This window comes from Macaca nemestrina, chromosome 14, assembly GCF_043159975.1.
Source record: "Macaca nemestrina isolate mMacNem1 chromosome 14, mMacNem.hap1, whole genome shotgun sequence".
NCBI classification, from domain to species: Eukaryota; Metazoa; Chordata; class Mammalia; order Primates; family Cercopithecidae; genus Macaca; species Macaca nemestrina.
Genome location: NC_092138.1, coordinates 34,835,600 through 34,859,213, shown reverse-complemented (window position 1 = coordinate 34,859,213; position 23,614 = coordinate 34,835,600). Strand labels below are relative to the sequence as shown.

General features: G+C 38.2%; 1 protein-coding gene across 2 annotated transcripts; it reads right to left on the bottom strand.

Moving 5' to 3' along the window:
* Window positions 1-487: 487 nt before the first annotated feature.
* LOC105491842 (insulin like 4) lies at window positions 488-5,625 on the bottom strand. 2 transcript variants are annotated; one of them, XR_011612537.1, is made up of 3 exons: window positions 5,572-5,625; window positions 5,198-5,330; window positions 2,004-2,139 (listed from the first exon to the last, which is right to left on the bottom strand). XR_011612537.1 is itself a non-coding variant. In XM_011758561.3 (2 exons), exons 1-2 carry the CDS (start codon window positions 4,237-4,239, stop codon window positions 1,916-1,918), a joined length of 420 nt encoding a protein of 139 aa, XP_011756863.1. In that variant the 5' UTR covers window positions 4,240-4,356; the 3' UTR covers window positions 488-1,915. The 2 variants fall into 2 exon arrangements, 1 of the variants encoding a protein (XP_011756863.1); XM_011758561.3 differs by lacking the exons at window positions 5,198-5,330; window positions 5,572-5,625 and adding an exon at window positions 4,044-4,356 and having other exon boundaries at window positions 488-2,139.
* Between the last annotated feature and the right edge of the window lie 17,989 nt (window positions 5,626-23,614).

The following is a 23,614-nucleotide window of genomic DNA, read 5'->3' as shown; positions in this document are numbered from 1 at the left end:
ATTTAAATGATAGACACCAGATAAAATTATGGAGCTTTCTCTATTATCCTCTTTTCATACCTATATTTTTACTAAAAGAATAGAATTATGTATAGAATGCATGTGCCAAGAGAAGGTTCAGAGTCAGTTAAGTAACCAGGTAGAAGCTCCATGAAAGCATAATTGTTATTTTTTCTCTCCTGAATCCTAAAGTCCTAGAACAATGATTGTCATGTAGAATAAACTCAATCATTGATTATGAATAATGTAGAGACCCAAAATATGGATCTTTTATTGATCGTCACTAGCGTCAAGAAATACACCTTATGTGCTCCTCCCCTTTGTTCTCAAAGAACAATCTAGAGGAGCCTAGACAAACCAGGTGGTGCAGTTCAGACTGTACAGTATAATCTATGAGTTCTGCCCTGTGACTCCCATGATCCCTCTTCACCTTCAACACAGTATTGGTAGGAAAAAGTTCTTTATGAGAGATGTATCAAGATCATGAGCAGTTCTTCCTTACTCTAAGATGCAGCCTAAACCTCATAGCTGTATTGTGTGGAATCATTTGAGACCCTCTCTCCTGTCTTCATTCCAACCAGATCTTGACAATTCCTTTTCTCCACACCACCTCCTGCCCTACTGACTCTGACTGTTTCCACACGTGCTGTGCTTTTAGGCCTTTGTGCTTTTTCCTGAGCTTCTCCCTGTCTCCTTTTTGCACTCTCTTCTGCTTAGATGTCTTTCAAGATGCAGATCAGCCATCAGTTTCCTTAGGGAAATTTTGCTCTCTCCTCTTACCCACACTGTTCCCTGTGCCTTCATTCCTTCCCACGTTGGCATTAAACACAACCCTGATTCCTGTGGATCATTACAGTCTCTATGATGACCTACAAATATCATTGCACTTATTATCCTTTGCTTCTCCATGTCCCACACTAGATTCAGAGCACTTTGTGGGCAGGCAGAGAGGGCTACTCAAATCATGTTACTTGAAGTAAGTTAATAGGACCTGATAATGAGGTAGTAGCAGCTTCAGTTAGCCTGCAAACAAACAAACACAACTAGTAGGACCTGACTGACAGAGCATAAAATGTGTGCTTTGATTTAGGATTTAGAGACACACAGGGAGGAGGTATGTGTAGCCAGAGGAAGCCCAGTATTTGTGCCGATTCACCACTTTGATGAAGGGATGTGGAATAATGCCAGGGACAAAAGAGGACTTTATAGAATGATTGAAGGTCTAAAGGCAGTGTACTGAGAGGCAGGTGAAGGATATGCATTGGGCAAAGTTCTAGAGAGGTGTCTGGGGTTACCCTGGGGTGAACATGTCTAATTCCTCTCCCACCAGTTCATTCCTTCACTGCTTTCCCTCCATGCTATGTGCTGATGTTAGAGATGGTTAGATCCTTTATCTCTTACATTTCTTCTAGTGTGAAAAGAGGAAAACTAAAGAGACCTGAGTGAGTGTGTGTGAACGTATGTGCTTGTGTGTGTAAAACTTTAAAACATTATTTCCAGTAAGTTTTTAATTCACATATTATAGTTGTACACATTTTTGTAGTACATGTGATATTTTGATACATGTATATAAGGTTTAATGATAAAATCAGGGTAATTGGGATATCCATCCAAACTAACATTCATCTTTTTTGTGTTGGAATCATTATAATTCTCTTCTAGCTATTTTGGAATATACAGTGAGTTAATGTTAAGTATAATTTCCCCATTGTACTATCAACTACTAGAACTTATTCCATCTATCTAACTTCCTCCCTTTGGAGAGAATATATTAGTACAGAGCAAGTGAAACCTGTGAATACCAATAATGATTCTCATGTTCTAATAAACAGCAATCATTTAACTGGGCATCAGTGAATTTGTCATTGAGAATACATATGAGAATGGATGAGATGTCCAGTCCACGATTACTCTACTATGTACATAATTTAACTGAAGTTCCATCATCACAAATCACTTCACAACAGAATGGATCAAATCCGTGATGTCCATTTCTCTTTTTTCGGGAAAGTATTATTTTCTTCAATGATGGCTGCCCGTCAGACAGTGGTTTCTTCAGCTCCGGTGACAAGTTAGGAATGAATTCTGATGTTGTACCTAAGGTTTTTCCATCTTTGTTGTTGGAGGTTGACACCGTTTCTGTGAAGTAAAAGAGAGGAATGAAAGGTGAGGAAAAACATTCATGTGAAAGAGGATCAAAAAAATTATACAATTTGCCTAGACTACAATGTACCCATTGCCTCAGTGTAATTAAACACCAAAGAGAATCAGCAAGTATCCTAACATTTCAACAACTTAGCTTACTTAGAGTAGGGCACTTTAAGATACTACAATATTAAGGATATGCTAATTCCCCATCCTGTCCCCTCTATGCACTCCTCCAATGACCCTCTAAATGCCTATACCATACCACTTTTGACTTTCCCCGACACTGTTTTGATTGATAACTTCAATGCATTATGTACTCACAAGTTATTCTAATAGAAAGATTCAGATATTTAAATCTAATCCACATAAATCTATACACATACATCACTGGATCTTAGCTAAAAAGCTGAGAAGCAACATACATCTATATGTATCTACACCAAATGTTAACATTTGTTATCCATGAATACTTTCCATTTTTCTTGTTAAATTTATCTATATTTATCAAAGTATTTAAATGAGAAATTTCACTTATTTACTGAGAAAAAAGTGAAATTTAAATAGAAATTATAGTACAGCATACTCTTCCTTAGTTTGCATTACAAATTGTTTTGACTTTGTGGTATTCTTCCCTTATTTTATAGTAAAATGAAACAAGCTGTGACTAATAATGTAAAAAAAGGAAATAACTTTGAAATCATTATATAAATCACACAAAATCCAAGTGCGTTCACTGTGCATGATAACTTTAAACAGAGTCATTTAATGATTTAATGAAGTGTATGCATATGGGTTACAAGAAGCAGTTCTGGAGTCACACATTGCTGGTTCAAAACCTATGTCATTTTTATTAAATGTAAAACAATGTTTAGTAATTTAACTTAGCTTTTCAGAACTTAACACGACCTATTAGACAGAATAGAGTAGCCTCTATCTGTTTTGGAAACTGCCCTTGCTAGTTTTAACTTAGCTTGCAATTTATCTTTATGAATACCTTGTTACTTGGTAAAGTTTTAAAACTACCCCGGTATTGAACTTTCCTCAGTTCTGAAATCTTGCTTTTAAAGAAAATGCTTTACAGTGTCAAATGTTGAAAGCACTAATCAAATCAGCTATGATGGTCTGAACGGTGAACTTTCCTTGTCTCTGGTCCCCTTCAATTTCCCCTCTAGTCATCCAGGCAACTTTTTTTCTCGTCATCTCATCTTTCTCAACACACTACAAGAGTAGATTCAAAGAAATGGGAGGCAAGGTGTTCTGTTGGGGTGCATTAAAAAAACTTTTTTGTAAGAGGACGTTTTTGGTGACATAGACCATTGCCCAGCTTAATGACAAAGGAGGAGAGTCATTAAATCCAAGGCCCCTTTATCTCACATTCCAGGAACCTAACAGAGGTCTCAGTGTGCTGCCCTCAGGCCCATAGGTGCATAAACAGAAATGATAGTCAGCTCACCACCTCACTGTTTGTCCCCTTTCTTCTTAATTGGAGATGCCTGGCCCAGGTATCCCATTGCAAGCACAACTGTTTTCTGGCCTGCCCAGCTTTCCTGGGGGTCCTGGAGTATGCCTCACCTCCTGCTGGTGTTGAGAATAGTCACTTTCTCTGAGGCTTCCCTGTTTTCTCCACCCTGTGTCTCTGGCTGCCAGGTGGGAAGGGCACCAAGAGCCTCCAAGGTGAGGCTGTTCTTCTGTTTTTCCTGCAGCTTCCCCTCTACCCCAAACTTCCCATGAGATTTCTGGTGAGACCCTTTTAATAAAAGCACATTACAATGAAAAACCATAAACATTTAGGCACTAGCCACAGTAGAGTCTGAGTTGACTACAGGCAGTCGATGAGATCTGGAGCCTGTTTTTTCAGGCATCATTCTGATTGTTTGGCAGTCCAGGGTTCTTACCTGTGGGTCTTCCAGATTCCAGCAGCCACCCTCCTGGGGTGGTGGTGAATGTCTTTTCAGGCATGGGGCAATATGACAGCATCCTTTTTCCAAATCGGGGACCACATCCCTTCAGCTCTGCTGCTAGACTTTCTCTAAGGAGTTGGCTCAGCAGCAGCCAGATTGCTGGCAGATGGGACCAGAACAGACTGGGCATCCTGGACCTGGTCTCTCTTGTTCTGGGTGTTTCAGCCTTTCTCTAGAGACTTGATACTGTAGCCTACCAGACTGTGCTGGTGTGTCTCTTCTGGGCTCCAGACTGCTTTCTGCATGCTTTCACCAGGCATTTATTTCCTTAGGGCTATTACTCAGCTCTTGCGTCAATGGTGTCAGTTCCACCCCTTTCCCACCCACCTACAAGGAACTTTTTCCCTCAGATCTTATTTAGTTTCCCTACTTGCCCTACCCGCATTCCCATATCCCTCTTTGCTCCCAATATGCTGCTGCACCTAACTTGTTTTGAATTTGGTTTTTCTCCTTCTTTTTCTTAACTTTCCTCCTATATTACTATTTTTAGGCTTACTAAAATAATGGTAATTTTTAATGTCCTTTGCTTAGATGAAATAAAAATAGAACTGACCTGTAAAGCTAATTGGCTAGAGATTATCTTAGTTAACATTTGGCATATAAGCTTTTAATTGCGGGGGTCTGTCCCACAGACCCTGACCCAACAATGGATGAATAACATACACTGACACAGATATTTTGCCTGTCAGTCCTGCTGAGGGTCTGGACCACCTACAGACACCAAGGAGAGTGCTGTAAAGAGTTGCAGCTGTGGCCCCAATCAGCCAGCTAAGCTCACATTTATTCAGTATAGATTAAGTGACAAAGGTCTTGAGTAAACACCACTAGAGGTAATTGACATTGCCAACCTCCCGAATAGAGAGCAATTATGCACCCGCGATTGATCAAAGATTGGTCTTAGGACCACATGAGTAAACAAGCTATTTAGATAAACTACATTCCTTTATAACTGCACCCTAAGCTATTCACTCAAGGTAAGGATTAGGCTGCCTTCAGCCTGATCTATTACTGGAGCTTATACAAACCCCTCCGGCGTTTCAAAAAGGTTTGCGTCTTTTTCTTATAACTATCTTTAAAAATTTTCCCACCTGCCTGTCTGAATTCCCACATCTCTCCACTTTCTGTTCTTTGCATTGGGTTCTGTTGACTGAAGAGTACAGATGTGTGCAGCAACAGGTTTGTCAGGCAAGGTGGTCATTGCTCTTATTCTGGCTGTGCATCCTAGAATTAGCAAATAACATAAGACAATCATGAGTATAATTAGTAACATTCCTTTCCAGTCAAAGAGTGACCCCCAGGATCAGGGGTCTAACCAGGAGAGATGATCTTGCACACCCTTCCATATGGCTGTTTGTTGGGTGTGTAGATCTATCATGTGAAGGGATTCTAAAATTTTAGTTTTAAGTTGCTTTACGTCTGCTGTTAAATTGTCATGAAAGGTTCCCCAGAGGTGTCGTTTTACCTCATCCCAACTATAAGTGACACAGATATGTTTATGCTCCCAGTCACAGTTTAACTGCTGTCGGAATGCCAGTGCATCTTATCACTCCCCCACATATTCCAAGGCAGCCTCCAGGGCTTGCAGATATGCAAGAATCTCTTGATCTATACCCTGCTGTAAGAGAAGTTCATTGAACACATTTCTGACCAAATTATCTACAAAAGCAGCTGTTGGTTCTGATTCAGTAGTAGATGCTATAGCCACACTAGCAGTTGCTAGGATGACTATGGCTGAGACTATAAAGGCTATAAGTGTGCCTATGAATCTTTTGAGTCTGACCTGGGATAGGGTGCATTCTAAGATGGCAAAGGAAGAGGAACCTACCTATCAATGATGTGTCAAATTGACTGGTAGGAATGCCTCAGATTGTCTCCTTAATACCATGACACTAGTAATATTTTAATTAGATATATTGTAATTAGTGATACATGAGGCAAACCAAGCCTGTCCTTGCACCCGGGTCACAAACACAGAGTTTTGGGGTGTAATAGAAATATTAGTTTCCATAAGGAAAACATATGGATGGATATTGCAAATTAGGCACTGATCAGTGTGATTATGAGTAAAGGTTATAGTATAACTGTTACCAGAATTACGATAGGTCCCATGCCCGGTGTCAAGGGAGGTGCTAATGTGTCCCAGGCACCATAAAGTGTCTTGGGGTGGCATCAACTTTACTTGGGGTCTGGGATATCCCATCCTCCCATCGGCCAGCCCAAATCATGGGGGAACGGGACAAGACTACGAAACCGTGATTGATGCCATGATGCGTGAGGATATCAGTAAGGCTGCCCTGCAAATGGCCGTAGGGGCTCCAGTCTAAGATGTTATAATTGCCTAACTGGAGGATACGAGCTTGTCCCCCATGACAGACCTCCTAGCTAAAGTGGAATCCATTATTCTCCTGGCTTTGTTCTTTAGCACAGGAAGGAATGTTTGGGAAAGCGGCATTGATTGCGTTACTGGTTTGAGGCTACCTGCAGCTAAGACTGTTAAGGCATTTCTTTTGCCATGGTGTAGCCATAATTGTGTTTGAGCAGGTGCACAGTAAGGGTTAGAACATTTATAATTTACACCCAATGGGAGGATAGTAGAGTGATCTATAGTGTTATTTGGCTCCTTAGTCCAATATGTGCCGTTACTGAGGGACCCCACTGAGGGTAAATCTATCCCTCCTAGCTAAGCAGTCACATTATTAAAGGTTGGGAAAGGGGTGTATACCCAGGTGACAAGGCAAAAGAAGGGCAGATCTAAGATATGAGCCCAATAGAGTGTAGACATTGCCAACCTCCCAAGTAGAGAGCAATTATGCACCTGCGGTTGATCAAAGATTGGTCTTAGGACCACATGAGTAAACAAACTATTTAGATAAACTACTCTACATTCGTTTGTATCTAGGCCCTAAGCTATTAACTCAAGGTAAGGATTAGGCTGCCTTCAGCCTGATCTGTTATGGGAGCTTATGCAACACCCCCGCCCTTCCAAGAAGGTTTGCATCCTTTTCTTACAACTATCTTTAAATTTTTCCCACCAGCCTGACTGAACTCCCACATTTAATATTTATCCTAACTTACTCCACATTTATTTGTATTTCTTCTTCAAACCATTAAAAGATATTATATTGATTTCTATATTGTCTTGTGTATCTATCCATAGTATTTTGATGAGTGGATGGATCAGTTGTTCATTAGAGAAAGACAACTAGTGATGTTTAAACCAGGTCCTGTGAACACTATTAAAATTCCAATAACATCACTTTAGGCTTATATAATAATGTTTGAAGTTTACAAGGAACTTTCTTCAAAGGTATGTACTTACATCTGCCCTCCGTTGATCCTGAGAAGGATGAGAAACACAGGGACCCTATGGGGTTGACTGTTAAGTCTTGGAAGAGCACCCATGAAGGTCTTTTTATAGGTGGGAGAAATCAGACTGTATCTTTCCACGAATTTCTTTCTTTGAACTCCCCTGGGTGATTGATTAATTGTTACCAGTTATCTGAATACTTAATTTGAAATTACAATTACTGTCTCTAGAGTCTGGAAACCACACACACACACACACACACACACACACACACACACACGTACACACACACAGACACACACACACACACACACACACCCCAAAAAAGGCAAGAAGAGAGCAGAAGAATTCAACAGTTTCAGGGAGAACATATTGGTAACACATGTTCATGCACAAAATTGTATACCTTTATGGTCAACTTTTATATACTATATGTGTTGTAGTTTGTGAAAAGGGTTTTTTTTAATCACATTTTATTATTTATTTCCTATTCCTTTTTTTTCAACTTTTAAGTTCAGGGGTACATATGCAGGATGTACAGGTTCATTACATAGGTAAATGTGTGCCATGCTGGTTACTGCGCAGATCATCTCATCACCCAGGTATTAAGCCCAGCATTCATTAGTCATTCTTCCAGATGCTCTCCCTTGCCCCACCACCCCCACAGTTGCCCAGAGTGTGTTGTTCCCCACCATGTGTCCATGTGTTCTCATCATTCAGCTCCCACTTATAAGTGAGAAAATGCAGTGTTTGGTTTTCTGTTCCTATATTAGTTTGCTGAGAATGGTTTCCAACTCCATCCATGTCCCTCCAAAGGACATGATCTCATTCCCTTTTATGCACAGTAGTCCATGGTGTATATGTACCACATTTTCTTTTTTTTTTTTAACCTTGAGTATCATTTATTCATAAAGTAATTTTCTTAGAATGATGAAGCATCTACATTTCCTAAATTACATATCACTAGTTATTTTTCTTGAGACATCACTTTATATGACTCATTTTACAAGTTTATAAGTTGCTTCTTTACTAGAATGTTTCCCCGTCCCCAACAGTGGAATTAGTCTTCTACTTGGTTTAATTTTATGGTGTTCCTGCTGCAAGCTCAGCAAATTATGAACAGTTGTCTCCTTTCCCCATTGGACAGGCATGGGACAATTGCCTTTCTCCTCTAGGTTCTTAATAAGTGGGGGGGGGGGAAAAAAAAGATTGTTTTCAAAGACTGAAATCTTCTTTCTTTTAACCTAAGAAGGAAAGAGTGTATTTGGGGGAAAAAAAAAAGAGAGGAATGAAAAGAAAGCATGCCCTCCTACTATGTTGTTATCACTTACTTAATTCAGGGTTCAGCTGAGAGCCCAAGGCTACTGTCTTGATCTGCACTTCCTGTCTGCACACAGATCCCTGGTGTATAGGTCTCTCACGCTCTTAAAACATTTCCAGAATTTCTCCTTGCTCTGACCCTCTTAGTGTTGAAAGTGGTAGACTTAATTTATTTCCAAAGTCTATCTTTTCTCTCCAAATTAAATAACAGTGTCATGAAATGCTTCATCTTCTAATGTCCTATCATCAAAATCCTAGCTTTAATAGTCCAAGGTTATCTCCTGGGCTTTAGAAATGTAAAGGCATTACACGAAATTGATGTTGACAAAGCACAGATACTCCTTTGCATGATCACAATGAACATTTTCTCTTTTTTGCACATTTCCTGCAAGCCAAGCTACATCAGTTGCTAATATGCTTGGTTCTATATGTCACACTTGATTTCTGATCCTTTTATCCACTTCTCAAAAATAGTTAGGAAATATTTATATGGAATTTCTTTGGCTAGACTTTAAGATAAATAACTTTTTGGTGAAGTTCTTAATCCTTTCCTTTTCAAAGTACCTGATCTCTTAGAGCAAGCTTACAAACAAAAGCCCACAAGCAACATCTTAGACTAATGTGCAAGTTAACACTGAAGAAGAGTTAGAATCCATGCCTTGATACAATAATAATAATAAGTGCAGGTGGGGAATTGTCTATAATAAGAACTTTATATATATGAATATATTCAATCCTCACAACAGCCTTGAAGAAATTATTATTATTAAACCCATTTTACAGTTCAAAAAAACTAAGGCTGAGAAAGGAAAGAAACTGGTCCAAAGTCATACTGCAAGTAAATGATGGAGCAGGGATTTGATGCCACAACTCAGTAATTAATCACTGTGGTGCAATTCTTTCCCCTTTTCATTAGGCTCTGTAACTTGTCTGGGGACAAATTAAGGTTGATGTACCACATTTTCTATATCCAGTCTATCATTGATGGGCATTTCAGTTGATTCCATGCCTTTGCTATTGTGAATAGTGCTGCAATGAACATAAGCGTGCATGTATCTCTGTAATAGAATGATTTATGTTCCTTTGGGTGTATACCCAGTAATGGGATTTTTGGGTAAAATGGTATTTCTGGTTCTAGATCTTTGAGGAATTGCTACACCACCTTCCATAATGGTTCAACTGATTTACATTCCCACCAAAGTGTAAAAGCATTCCTATTTCTGTGCAACCTTGCCAGCATCTGTTGTTTCTTGACTTTGTAATAAATTGCCATTCTGATGGGCATGAGATAGTATCTCATTGTAATTTTGATTTGCATTTATCTAATGATTAGTGATGTAGAGCTTTCTTCCAATTGCTTTTTGGCCCCATGAATGTCTTATTTTGAGAACTGTCTGTTCATGTCCTTTGCTCACTCTTTAATGGGGTTGTTTGTTTTTTTCTAGTAAATTTGCTTTAAGTTCCTTGTAGATTCTGGTCTAATGACCTTTGTCAGATGGACAGATTGTAAAAGTTTTCTCCCATTTAGTAGGTTGTCTGTTCACTCTGATGATAGTAGATAGTTTCTTTTGCTGTGCAGAGGCTCTTTAGTTTAATTATATCCCATTTGTCAATTTCTACTTTAGTTGCAATTGCTTTTGATGTTTTTCTCATGAAATCTTTGCCCATGCCTATGTCCTGAATAATATTGCCTAGATTTTCTTCTAGGGTTTTTATAGTTTTGAATTTTACATTTAAGTCTTTAATCCACCTTAAGTTATTTTTTTATATTGTGTAAGGAAGGGGTCTGTCTAGTTTTAATTTTCTGTACATGGCTAACCAGTTCTCTCAGCACCATTTATTAAATAGGGAATCCTTTCTCCATTGCATGTTTTTGTTAGGTTTGCCAAAGATCAGATGGCTTCAGGTGTGTGGTCTTATTTCTGACTTACCTCTTCTGTTCCATTGGTCTATGTGTCTGTTCTTGTTCCAATACCATGCTGTTTTGGATACGGTAGCCATGTAGTATAATTCAAATTGGGTAGCATGATGCCTACAGCTTTATTCTTTTTGCTTAGGGCCGTCTTGGCTATTTGGTCTCTTTTTTGGTTCCATATGAATTTTAAAATAGTATTTTCTAATTCTGTGGAGAATGTCCAAGGTAGTTTAATGGGAATAGCATTGAATCTATAAATTGATTTGGGCAGTGTGGTCATTTTTCCATTATTGATTCTTCCTATCCATGAGCAAGGAATGTTTCTCCACTTGTTTGTATCTTCTGTGATTCCTTTGAGCAGTGGTTTGTAGTTCTTGAAGAAGTCTTCCACTTCCCTTGTTAACTGTATTCCTAGGTATTTTATTACTTTTGTGGCAATCGTGAGTGGAAGTTCATTCATGATTTGGCTCTCTCCTTGTCTGTTGTGTACAGAAATGCTAACAATTTTTACACATTAACTTTATATCCTAAGACTTTGCTAAAGTTGCTTACCAGCTTAAGAAGCTTTGGGGTTGAGACTATGGGGTTTTCTAGATATAGAATCATGTCATCTGCAAACAAAGATTATTTGACTTCCTTTCTTCCTATTTGAATACCCTTCATTTCTTCCTCTTGCTTAATTGCCCTGGCCAGGACTTCAAATACTATGTTGAATAGGAGTGGTGAGAGAGGGTATCCTTGTCTTGTGCTGATTTTCAAGAGGAGTGCTTCCAGCTTTTGCCCATTTGGTATGATATTGGCCATGGGTTTCTCATAAATGGCTCTTATTATTTTGAGGTGTGTTCCTTCAGTACCTAGTTTATTGATAGTTTTTAACATGAAGGGATGTTGAATTTTATCAAAGGCATTTTCTGCATGTCTTGAGATAATCATGTGGTTTTTGTCTTCAGTTATGTTTATGTGATAAATCACATTTATTGATTTGTGTATGTTGAACCAGCCTTGCATCCCAGGGATGAAGCCAACTTGATCATGGTGGATATGCTTGTTGATGACCTGCTAGATTTGGTTTACCGGTATTTTATTGAGGATTTTTGCATCAATGTGCATCAAGGATATGGCCTGAAGTTTTCTTTTTTTGTTGTCCCTCTGCCAGGTTTTGGTATCAGGATGATTCTGGCTTCATATAATGAGTTATGGAGGAGTCCCTCCCCCTCCTCAATTTTTTTGGAATGGTTTCAGTAGAAATGGTACCAGCTCTTCTTTGTACCTCTGGTAGACTTCAGCTGTGAATTCTTCCGGTCCTGGGCTTTATTTGATTGGTAGAGTATTTATTACTGCCTCAATTTCAGAACACGTTTTTAGTCTATTCAGGGATTCGGTGTCTTACTGGTTTACTATTGGGAGGGTGTATGCATCCAGGAAATTATCCATTTCTTCTAGATGTTCTAGTTTGTGTGCATAAAGATGTTTATAGTGTTCTCTGATGGTTGTTTGTATTTCTTTGAAGTCAGTAGTGATATCCCTTATCCTTTCTGATTGTGTTTATTTGATTCTTTTCTCTTTTCTTCCTTATAAGTCTAGCTAGCAATATATCTATTTTGTTAATTTTTTTTTTCAGGAAACCAGCTCCTGAACTTGTTGATTTTTAAAGGGTTTTTCATGTCTCTATCTCCTTCAATTTGACTCATCTTGGTTGTTCTGTTCCTCTGCTAGCTTTGGGGTTTGTTTGCTGTTGGTTCTCTAGTTCTTTTAGTTGAGATGTTAGGTTGTTAACTTGAGATCTTTCTATTTTTTTGATGTGTGCATTTATTGCTATAAATTTCTGTGTTAAGACTGCTTTAGCTGCATCCCAAGGATTTTTGTATGCTATCTCTTTGTTCTCATTAGTTTCAAAGAACTTCTTGATTTCTGCCTGAATTTTATTATTTACTCAAGAGTCATTCAGGAACAGGTGGTTCAATTTCCATGTGGTTGTATGCTTTTGAGTGAATTTCTTAATCTTGAGTTTTAATTTGATTGTGTTGTCATCTGAGAGACTTATGATTTTATTTCTATTCCATTTCCTGAGGAATGTTTTACTTTCAATTGTGTGATCAACTTTAGAGTAAGTGTTGTGTGTTGATGAGAATGTATATTATGTTGTTTTGGGGTGGAGGGTTCTGTACATATCTGTCAGGCCCACTTGATCCAGAGCTGAGTTCAGGTCCTGAATATCTTTGTTAATTTTCTGTCGGGATGATCTGTCTAATACTGACAGAGGAATGTTAAAGTCTCCTACTATTATTGTGTGGGAGTCTAAGTCTCTTTGTACATCTCTAAGAACTTGCTTTATGAATCTGGGTGCTCTTTGTTGGGTGCATATGTATCAGGATAGTTAGCTCTTCTTTTTGAATGGAACCTTTTACCATTATGTAATGCCCTTGTTCTTCTATTTTGATCTTTGTTGGTTTAAAGTCCATTTGGTCAGAAACTAGGATTGAAACCCTTCCTTTTTTCTGTTATAGATTTGCCTGGTAAATTTTCCTCCATCCCTTTGTTTTGAGGTTATGTGTGTCTTTCCATGGAGATGAGTCTTCTGAAGACAGCATAGCAATGGGTGTTGGCTCTTTATCCAGTTTGCCATTCTGTATCTTTTCACTAGGGCATTTAGCCCATCCACATTTAAAGTTAATATTGTTATGGGTGAATTTGATCTTGTCCTGATGCTAGCTGGTTATTTTGCAGACTTATTTGTGTGGTTGCTTCATAGTGTCACTGGTCTGTGTGCTTCAATGTGTTTTGTAGTGGCTGGTAATGTTGTTATTGTTGTTTTCTCCATATAAAATTCTGGGATGGATTTTCTTTCCTTTAAGTATGTTGAATATTGGCTCCCAATCTCTTCTGGTTTGTAGGGTTTCCACTGAGAGGTTTGCTGTTACTCTGATGGGTTTTCCTTTGTAGGTGACCTGGCCTTTATGTCTAGCTGCCCTTAACATTTTTTCTTTCATTTTGACCTTGGAGAATCTGAGGATTATGTGTCTTAAGGTTGATCTTCTCATGGCATATCTTACTGAGGTTGTCTGCATTTCCTGAATTTGAATGTTGGCCTGTCTTGCTAGGTTGGGGAAGTTCTCTTGAATGATATTCTAAAGTATGTTTTCCAACTTGGTTCCATTCTTCTTGCCTCTTTCAGGTACCACCATCATTCATAGGTTTGGTCTCTTTACGTAATCCCATAATTCTTGGATGTTTGTTATTTTTTAAAAAATTCTTTTTTCCTCTATTCCTGTGTGCCTGTTTTATTTCAGAAAGATAGTCTTCCAGCTCTGAGAGTCTTTCCTCTGCTTGGTTTGTTTGGCTACTGATACTTATGATTGAATTGTGGATTTCTCATGTTGTGTTTTTCAACTCCATCAGGTCAGTTATGTTCCTTTCTAAATTTGCTTTTCTGGCTGTCAGCTCCTGTATTGTTTTATCTTGATTCTTAGCTTCTTTGCATTGGGTTACAACATGCTCCTTTAATTCAGTGAAGTTCATTATTACCCACCTTCTGAAGTCTATTTCTGTCAATTCAGCTGTCTCAGCCTCAACCCAGTTTTGTGCCCTTGCTGCAGAAGTGTTGCAGTCATTTGAAGGAGAAGAGGCACTCTGCCTTTTTGAGTTTTAGGTATTTTTGAATAGATTCTTTATCATCTTTGTGGATTTATCTACCTTAGATCTTTAAGATTGCTGACCTTTGAAAGGGGTTTTCATGGGGTCATTTCTGTTAATGTTGTTCTTGTTGTTCTCTGTTTTCCTTTTAACAGTCAAGCCATTCTACTGTAGGGCTGCTTTGGTTTTCCAGGGGTCCACTTCAGACCCCAGTCTCCACTGCCTCTCCCACATCTGGAGGTATCACCAGTGAGGGCCATGAAACAGCAAAGATGGCAGCCAACTCTCCCCTCTGGCACCTCCATTCTAGATAGACACTGACCTCCTGTTGGCATGTATGCACCTGCAGGAGATGGCTGGCAACCCTCACTGGGATATCTCACCCAGGCATGAGGGACAGAATCAGGAACCCTTCTAATGAAGCTGTCTGGTTGTTTCTTGGTAGAGCAGGTGTATTGTGGACCTGGGAGTCCTTCTTCATCTGGACCACCTGTATTCTTCACAGCTAGCAGGGTTGAACAGCTCAGGCTGGAATGACTGAGTTTATGGAACCATACAAATGGGGGCTGCCCCTCGCTCCAGGTGCTCCCTTCTAGGGAGAGATCAAATTTCTGTCCACAGAACCAAAGACCTGCCCAGTGAGGAGGAGTGGGTCAGGACCCAGTTAAATAAGTAGTTTGGCCATGATCTGGAAAATTAGTTTCACTGCACCATGGGGTGGTGGGGGCAGGAGCAGCTACTCCTCTGGGCCATCTGCACTCTTCATAGCCAGCAGGCTGGAACAGTTGATATGGAACCACAGAGATGGTGGCCACCTCATTGCATTTTAAAGTTTTAAACAAGTCAGCAAAGTTATGGGGCAATGTGCTAATCAGATAACTCTCAAAGTATAAAAATTTTGTATCCAAATAGGACTGCTTGTTTATAAGTCTGATTTCTTTAAGGAGGAAGTTTATTCAGACCAGATCTGTTTTACTCATATAAGCCTGAGGGCTTACTTGAAATAAATTAATAAATTATTTTTGTTCCCAATAAAAAATTATCTATGGTCCTCATAAATTTGAGGATGGCCCACTCATCATTTATCAAACACTGAGCATGTGTAACTTTTCTAATAATGATTGTCTAGGGCTACAGGAATGTCAGAGTCAGTAATTTAGATGAGTTTTCACCAAGACATAGTATCTGGGAGAGACTTCTCAAAAGTGATGTTTTGAAGGTATTTTTATGGGTTGCCAAAATTTGGAGAATAGTCCGTACATAATTCTGTTCTGCAATGTAATTGATTATTTAAAAATGAATTCCTAAGTGTCTCTACATATCATGCAAAAATGCTTTCTAAAAATTGTTTTCTCTATGTGTTCTGGATATTTAATCCTTATCTGGCACACGAGTTTCAATCATTTCCTCCAATTTCGTGTTTTTATTTCACTCTCTTAGTGTTCTTTTATTCACAAAATTTTCAATGAAGTTGAATATTTATGGGGTTGTTTTGGTGTGATATCCACAAAATCTTTACAAAATCCAATGTCAAGAACATTTTCCCCTATGAATTTTTCTAAAACATTTGTTTATTTCTTATATTTTGTGATTCGTATATTTTGGGTTAAATATTCTATGTGGTGTGATGTGATGATTCAAGTTCTTCTTTTTCATGTGGCTATCCAGTTTTTCCAGCACCACTTGTTGAAAAAACTGTTCTTTCCCCATGGAAATTGCCTTGGTACTTTTGTCAAATGTCACTTAACAAAATACCAGAGATTTGTTTCTGTTCTCTTTATTCAATTCCATTGCTCCATATGAGTCTTCTTATATTTACACCACAATCTTTTGATGACTGTAGCTTTGTAGAAAGTGTTAAAATCAGAAAGTATAAGTCTCCAATTTTATTCTTTTTAAAAGACAGTTTTGGTTATTTGGGAATTCTTGAGATTCCATATGAATATTAGGAAGCGTTTTTTTCTATTTCTGCAAAGGAAAAGAAAAGAAAAAAAGGAAAAGAAAAGAAATGAAATAAAACGAAACTACCTTTGGGATTTGCATAGAGATAATAGCAAACCTGTGGACCCCTGTTAGGTAGTATTGACATCTTAACGATACTAAGTCTACTAATCCAGGAAACCTATGAATAGGATAGGTGTTTCCATTTATTTATGTTTTCTTCAATATCATTCAGCAATATTTTTCTAAATATACGACAAAATATTTTATTGATTTTGATACTATTGAAGATGGAGTTGTTTTCATAATTTCATTTTTTATGTTCATTGGAAACCAATGTTTGCATGTTGAATTTGTATCCTGTTATTTTATGGAAATTGTTCATTAGTTCTAATAGCTGTTTTTAGATCTTTAGGTTTTTCAACATATATAATTATATTATCTGCAAAGAGAGAATATGTATTTCTTCCTTTTCAATTTTCATGCATTTTTTCCTCACCTGATTTGTCTGGCTAAGTCTTCCACTACTATGCAAAATACAAGTGGTTAAAGCGAACATTATTGCCTTGTTCTTTGTTTTTTGTCCTCATTTAGAGTCATAGTAACTGTGCATTTATATATGCAAAATAAATTAAGCTTATGTATCAGTTTCTTATGGTAGTTTTAGGCATACTTTAGTAGCACTTCTATTATATATTCTTGAGTGAATCTCTTTATCTTTTACTGGTCTTAATCAGATTCATTCCTACTTCCTCATATTTTCTAGAATAGCTAATTTTTTATGTATTGTCAACATCAACCATCCCACACCCAATACCTATGACACACAGAACTTTGATAAATTTTTGAAATTAATTTTTAAATTTTGAGATAATGTAGAATCACACATGGGAAGGTCTGAAATAGTGGAGAGATATTCTGTCTACACTGTATCCACTTTTCTTCAATGGTAACATCTTGAAAAACTACACTACAGTATCAGAACTAGAATACTGACATGATATTATCAAAACATAAAACTATTCCAATATCACAAAAGTTCTCATAATTGCACACTCTTCCCTCCCACTTTTTACCCCACTGGCCGTAACCCATAGTAAAATGGTTCTCCTGTTCTATAATTATGTCTTTTCAAGATGTTTTATAATGCAATCATACAGAATGTAACCTCTTAGGACTGGCTATTTTCACTCAGCCTACGACTGTGGTGATTCTCCTTAGTTGTTTGGTGTATTAATACTTAGTTGCTTCTTGTTGCTGACAACTATTCATAATATGGACGTAACACCATTTGTTAAATAACTCGCTGGGTTTTGAATTCAGAATTATAAGAAATGTAAACAAAAGTTGTCTGGCAACGGAATTTGGAGAATAACCCTTTATTCTAGTAAATAAATTGCATACTGGGAAGCCTTATCGTCCCATGTAAAATGAAAGGTCATTCCAGAGAACAAAGAGAGGGTTGGGTTTTATAGCAAAAGTTCCCATTGAGATTTCCAATCAAAACTGTTTATGCAAATGAAGGATTAAAATGTGCTTTGTTTTGAATGGTCAAAATAGTTGAGTTCTGATTGGTTGATACAGCTGACCCCCTATTGGTTGAGGTAGCTGAACTCTGATTTGTTGGCTGAGGTGAGGTCTGAAAGTCTTTTAAAGTTTAAGAAGTGCAGTTTTTTAAAGAAGGTGCCGTAAGTGTAGGACCTCTATTCAGAAAATGACTGCTTAGCTCTTTTAAAATTTAGGCTCAATTAGCCACTTGGGATACATCTTGAAAGACTGGCTCTTTCAGGTTCACATTTGTTCACAGAAAGAATAGTAACACTATCCTCTTTATTCTGAACTTTCCTTCCTCAATAGCATGACTTTAGCTCAGCCAATGGTCTATCTTCTCCTACTCAAACTAGGCACTAATCTTGCTCAGTCATTCTCCGTTCCTACTGCACATTTCATTTCCTGGGGAAGTTTTAAATAAAACTCTCAATGCCTATGTTGCCTATTTGAAACAATCAAATCAGTATATCTTGGTATCAGAGCTAGGAATCAATATTTTGAAAGACCCCCTGTTTTATCTAGTGTGCGGCAAAGTTGAGAAAACAATCCAATCCATGGCCCAAAGACCCTGTTGCAATATATTGAGAGTATTTTAATTGCTTTTGTTGCCTATACATCCATCAAGAATTGGAAAGTTACAACCTTGATATAGAAACCAACCATTAGGACAAATGTGTGAACTATCACAGGGAAGTCAAAAGGAATCTTAAAGGTACAGTTACCACGATTTGTAAATTCTTGTTCAGTCAAATGTTGTGCAATGGTCTCTCACAATATACAAGACAAAGAAAGGAGGTGAGAGACTATACAGACAAAGATATTAATATTTCTTACCTATAACTAGTTCAAGTCCTGGTTTCTGCTGTACACTGCTCAATGGTAGAGCCATGGAGACTTAAAGATCTTTGAGTTGGAGATGTGTAGGACCCCAGGATATGGACAGCAACTTTTGACAAGGTTTTCTTGCACCCATGCAGAGATAAAATCACTGAGAGAGGGGTCCATTCAGATTAGCACTGAGTGTGTTGAGGCAGGAGCTATTGAACATGGTGGGCCCTAAGATATTGGATGCGTTGGTACTAAGACCTAGGGTTCATGACACAATTCAATAGGGAAAACATTTTTTAAAAGTCTGTGGATAAATTTTTCACCCAGTGGAAGAGTTCAATTTCTTTCATTTAATAAAAAAAAAGTAGGATATTTCTTACACATCAGAGAATATCCTTATGAATTTATGACTGTTACACACAGAAACAATCTCTTAAGACTATTTTCTGATGTAACAATACAGACTTGGATCTCTTTGAAGCATAAAAGGCCACTATTTTGAATAACAATCAAATTTATTTGGCTACAAGACTCCAAGTATAATAGATTTGGGAAATATTCTGGTTGTCTCCAAATAATATGTCTATAACACAAAGTATGTCCACTCTGACTCAAGCAGAAAATTGCAAGGTTTGTGGTTTTATTTTCACATGATTGAAATTGACAAGGTGCATAAATTTTGCTGTCTTTATGCACCTGGAGTTAAGCAGGATAAAGTTATTATATTTGTTAATGTGATACAAAGCGTTATGATTAATTTAAAGTAAATATGATTTTAAAACTATTGATATCTTCATATCATTAATAAAAAAGATAGAACAACTTCTTTAGCAAAAAGGATTAACTGTTGACACAAATTAAAGTTTTGGGAAGACTGTTTCTTATGGACAAATGAAAATGCAAACACTAAGTCTGATTTTGCATGGTTCTAATAACCCATGGTGACTGACTTGGACATCAGCAAAGGTATAATAGAGATTGCAAAGAAAGATTATATAACAAATAAATAATTACCATTATCTATCATATAAGTTATTCTTAATTTTTAGACACAATTTACTGTACAGGAAATTAAATCAGAAGGAAGAAGAAATGATACCAAGTCCCTTAAATGTTGTAGGTTCTTCAATAATGACTCTCTGTCAGAAAATGTTGCATTCATACCTTGTAACAAATTAGGAATGAATTCAACCAAAATATTTAAGGCTTCCGTATTTTTGTGGATAGAGGATCACAGGAATTCTCTTAGGTTAAAAAAGTGGTGGCCAGGCACAGTGACTCATTCCTGTAATCCCAACACTTTGGGAGTCCTAGATGGAAAGGTCATTTGAGGCCCACAGCCAGCCCAGCCTGGGCAACATACCAAGACTCCATCTCTAAAAAAAAAAATTAAAAACTAGCTGGGTGTGGTGGCACATGCTTGTAGTCCTGGCTACTTAGGAAGCTGAGGCAGGAGGATTGCTTGTGCCCAGAGTTCGAGGCTGTAGTGAGGTATGATCATGCCACTGCACTGAAGTCTAGGTGAGAGAGTGAGACCCTGACTCAAAAATAAAAAGTTGGGGAGAGGTATTTGTGAAAAAAAATTAATGCCAAGTAGAGTCAGAAAATTATAATGGGTTTTATAGTCGAAAAGGACAGCATTTCCTTAACATAATGAAAAATTAAAACAGTGCAGAACACCCTTCCTCCTGTAGGGTTTTAGGATAGCATCACCTTCTCTGAGTTTCTCCATTCTCCCTACCCAGTCACCCTGGCTGCCAGGTGAAAAGGGCACCAATAGGCTCTCAGGTAAGGCTGTTTGCTGTTTCTGCAGTTTTCCCTCCCTCTGGTCAGATTCCAGGTGAGATCCTTTCAATAACAGCAAGCCACAGGGTAAAGTCCAAACTTTTGGGCACCAGCAATAGCAGAGTGAGGATTAAGTGTGGGCAGCCAATGAGATTTCAAGTAGGGCCCTGTGAGCAGTAATTTCAATTGGTCAGTAGCTTGAGGGCAACCAACAGAAAGTACAGAACTGGTCAGGAGTAGGAACTCTCACCTGATAGTCCTCCAGATCAAAGTACCAGCTTGATATGGTTTGGCTCTGTGTCCCCACCCAAATCTCATCTTGAATTGTACTCCACCCAAATCTCATCTTGAATTGTACTCCCACAATTCCCACATATTGTGGGAGGGACTCAGTGGGAGATAATTTGAATCATTGGGGCAGTTTCTCCCATACTGTTCTCATGATATTGAATAAGTCTCATGAGATCTGATGCTTTTATCAGTGGGATATCGGTTCCCACTTATGAGTGAGAATTTGTGGTGTTTGGTTTTCTGTTCTTGTGTTAGTTTGCTGAGAATGATGGTTTCCAGCTTCATCCATATCCCTGCAAAGGACATGAACTCATTCTTTTTTATGGCTGCATGGTGTATACGTGTCACATTTTCTTTATCCAGTCTATCATTTATGGGCATTTGGGTTGGTTCCAAGTCTTTGTTATTGTGAATAGTGCCGCAATAAACATACATGTGCATGTGTCTTTATAGTAGAACAATTTATACTCCTTTGAGTATATACCCAGTAATGGGATTGCTGGATCAAATGGTATTTCTGGTTCTAGATCTTTGAGGAATCGCCACAGTCTTCCACAATGGTTGAACTAATTTACACTCCCACCAACAGTGTAAAAACATTCCTATTTCTCCACATCCTCTCCAGCATCTGTGTTTTCCTGACTTTTTAATGATTGCCATTCTAGCTGGCATGAGATGGTATCTCATTGCGGTTTTGAGCATTTCTCTAATGACCAGTGATGATGAGCATTTTTTCATATGTTTGTTAGCCACATAAATGTCTTCTTTTGACAAGTGTCTGTTCATATCCTTTGCCCACTTTTTGATGGGGTTGTTTGTTTTTTTTCTTGTAAATTTGTTTACGTTGTTTGTAGATTCTGGATATTAGCTCTTTGTCAGATGGATAGATTGCAAAAATTTTCTCCCATTCCGTAGGTTGCCTGTTTACTCTGATGATAGTTTCTTTTGCTGTGCAGAAGAAGCTCTTTAGTTTAATTGGATCCCATTTGTCAGTTTTGGCTTTTGTTGCCATTGCTTTTGGTGTTTTAGTCATGAAGTCTTTGCCCGTGCCTATGTCCTGAATGGTATTGCCTAAATTTTCTTCTAGGGTTTTTATGGTTTTAGGGTAGTGTCATTTTTTCTTAGTCATGATCTTTCTGATCTTGAGTTGGTACATGTGCATTTGAAGAAGTAGGCACCTTCTCCAGTCTTTACAGATTATATTTGGCAGGAAAAACCCTTCACAAGTCAGCCCATCGAGAGATTCTGGGCAGGCCACCTGATGAAGTCCATGGGCATGCTTGTAGCAGGAGTCTGCATGTGGGCTGACTTGCTACTTGGATCAGTGAGTGGGCAAGCACAAACCCTGAGTCTGTGGACATGCCTGAGTAATGAGAACATGGGGATCTGCCTGGAGGTTGGGTCTATGTGGTTGGTCCTGTAGCCCGAGTCTATGGTGTTTGGCCCAGCATGGGAATCTACCGGGGTTGGCCTGGATCCTAGTTTTCCTGGAGCTTGTATTCATGGGGACCAGTCTGGAACTTGGGGTTGGCCTGGAACTGAGGAAAGACTAGTGCCTTGGGTGATGGGTGTTTGCCTAGATCTGGAATCTGTAGTTGCTGGTCTGCAGTCTGGGACAAGCCTTACACCCGGGGCCTCAGCGGCGCTGTTCTAGAGTCTGGACATAACTGCATCCTGGGTCTTTGTGGACTGGTCTGACAGGTGGAGCTGTAGAACTGACTTTGCTCTGGAGTGGACATATAGTCTGAGATTGCAGGGGCTGACCTGCAGCCTGTGACCTGCAACTAATTTTTTCATGTTGATTTTTGTATTATTCATCTTTGCTGAATTCATTCATTATACTAACTTTTTTTCCATCCAGTCTTTAAGATTTTCTACATATAGGATCATGTCTTCTGCAACCAAAAAGACTTTTTGCTTCTTAATTTCTATGGTTTTTATTACTTTCTCAAGCTTATTACTCTGGCGAAAACTTCCAAAACTCTTGAATAAGAGGGGAAAAAGAAATATTCTGCTCTCCTTCCTCAATGTACAGGAAAAGATTTGAGTATTTTACCATTGAGTTTGATGTTGGCTGTGTGTTTTTCATATATAACCATTATCAATATTCACACAGATCTTGATCTGTAGTTTTCTTTTCTTTTTTTTTTTTAAAAAGCTTTATCTGAGGTTTGGTATCACATTAATGCTGACCTCATAGAATGAGTTAGATAGTGATCCCATGTCTTCAAAATTGTGGAAGAGTTTGAGGATATTTTTGTTATCTCTTCTATACATGTCTGGTGAAACCACTGTTGTGAATTTTTATTCCATTATTGTATTTTTCAGTTTCTGCATTTCTGTTTGTTTCCTTTTTATGATTTTTATCTCTTTTTTGATGTATTTGTTTTGTTCGTGTATCAGTTTCCTTATTTCTTTTCATTGTTTGTCCATATTTTCCTTAGGCTTCTTTTTAGTAAATATAAGACAGTTGTTTTAAAGACTTTTCTCAGTGAATCTGATGAGTAGGCTTCATCAGGGGTGATATTCATCCATTTCCTTTGTACATTTGAATGTGTCATATTTCCAGTGTCTTTGTATAACTTCTGATTTTCAATTAAAAATGGGATATTTGGGCTAGGCGCAGTGCTCATGCCTGTAATCCCAGCACTTTCAGACACCAAGGTGGGTGGATCATTTGAGGTCAGGAGTTCAAGACCAGCCTGGCCAACATGGTGAATCCCTTTCTCTACTAAAAATGCAAAAACTAGCCAGGCGATGGTGGCGTGCACCTGTAATCTCAGCTACTACAGAAGCTGAGGCAGGAGAATCACTTAAGCCTGGGAGTTGGAGGCTGCGGTAAGCCAAGATCGTGCCACTACACTCCAGCGTGGGTGACAGAGTGAGACCCAGTCTCAAAAAAAAAAAAAAAAAAAAAAAAGACATTTGTATCAA

What these genes read in the sequence shown, in the direction of transcription:
- LOC105491842 (XM_011758561.3), bottom strand. Translation starts at nt 4,239, where the DNA reads ATGCCCAGTCTGTTCTGGTCCCATCTGCCAGCAATCTGGCTGCTGCTG. An exon ending in GGAATCTGGAAGACCCACAG is followed by an intron (nt 2,140 to 4,043) that starts GTAAGAACCCTG and finishes TTTACTTCACAG; the next exon opens with AAACGGTGTCAACCTCCAAC.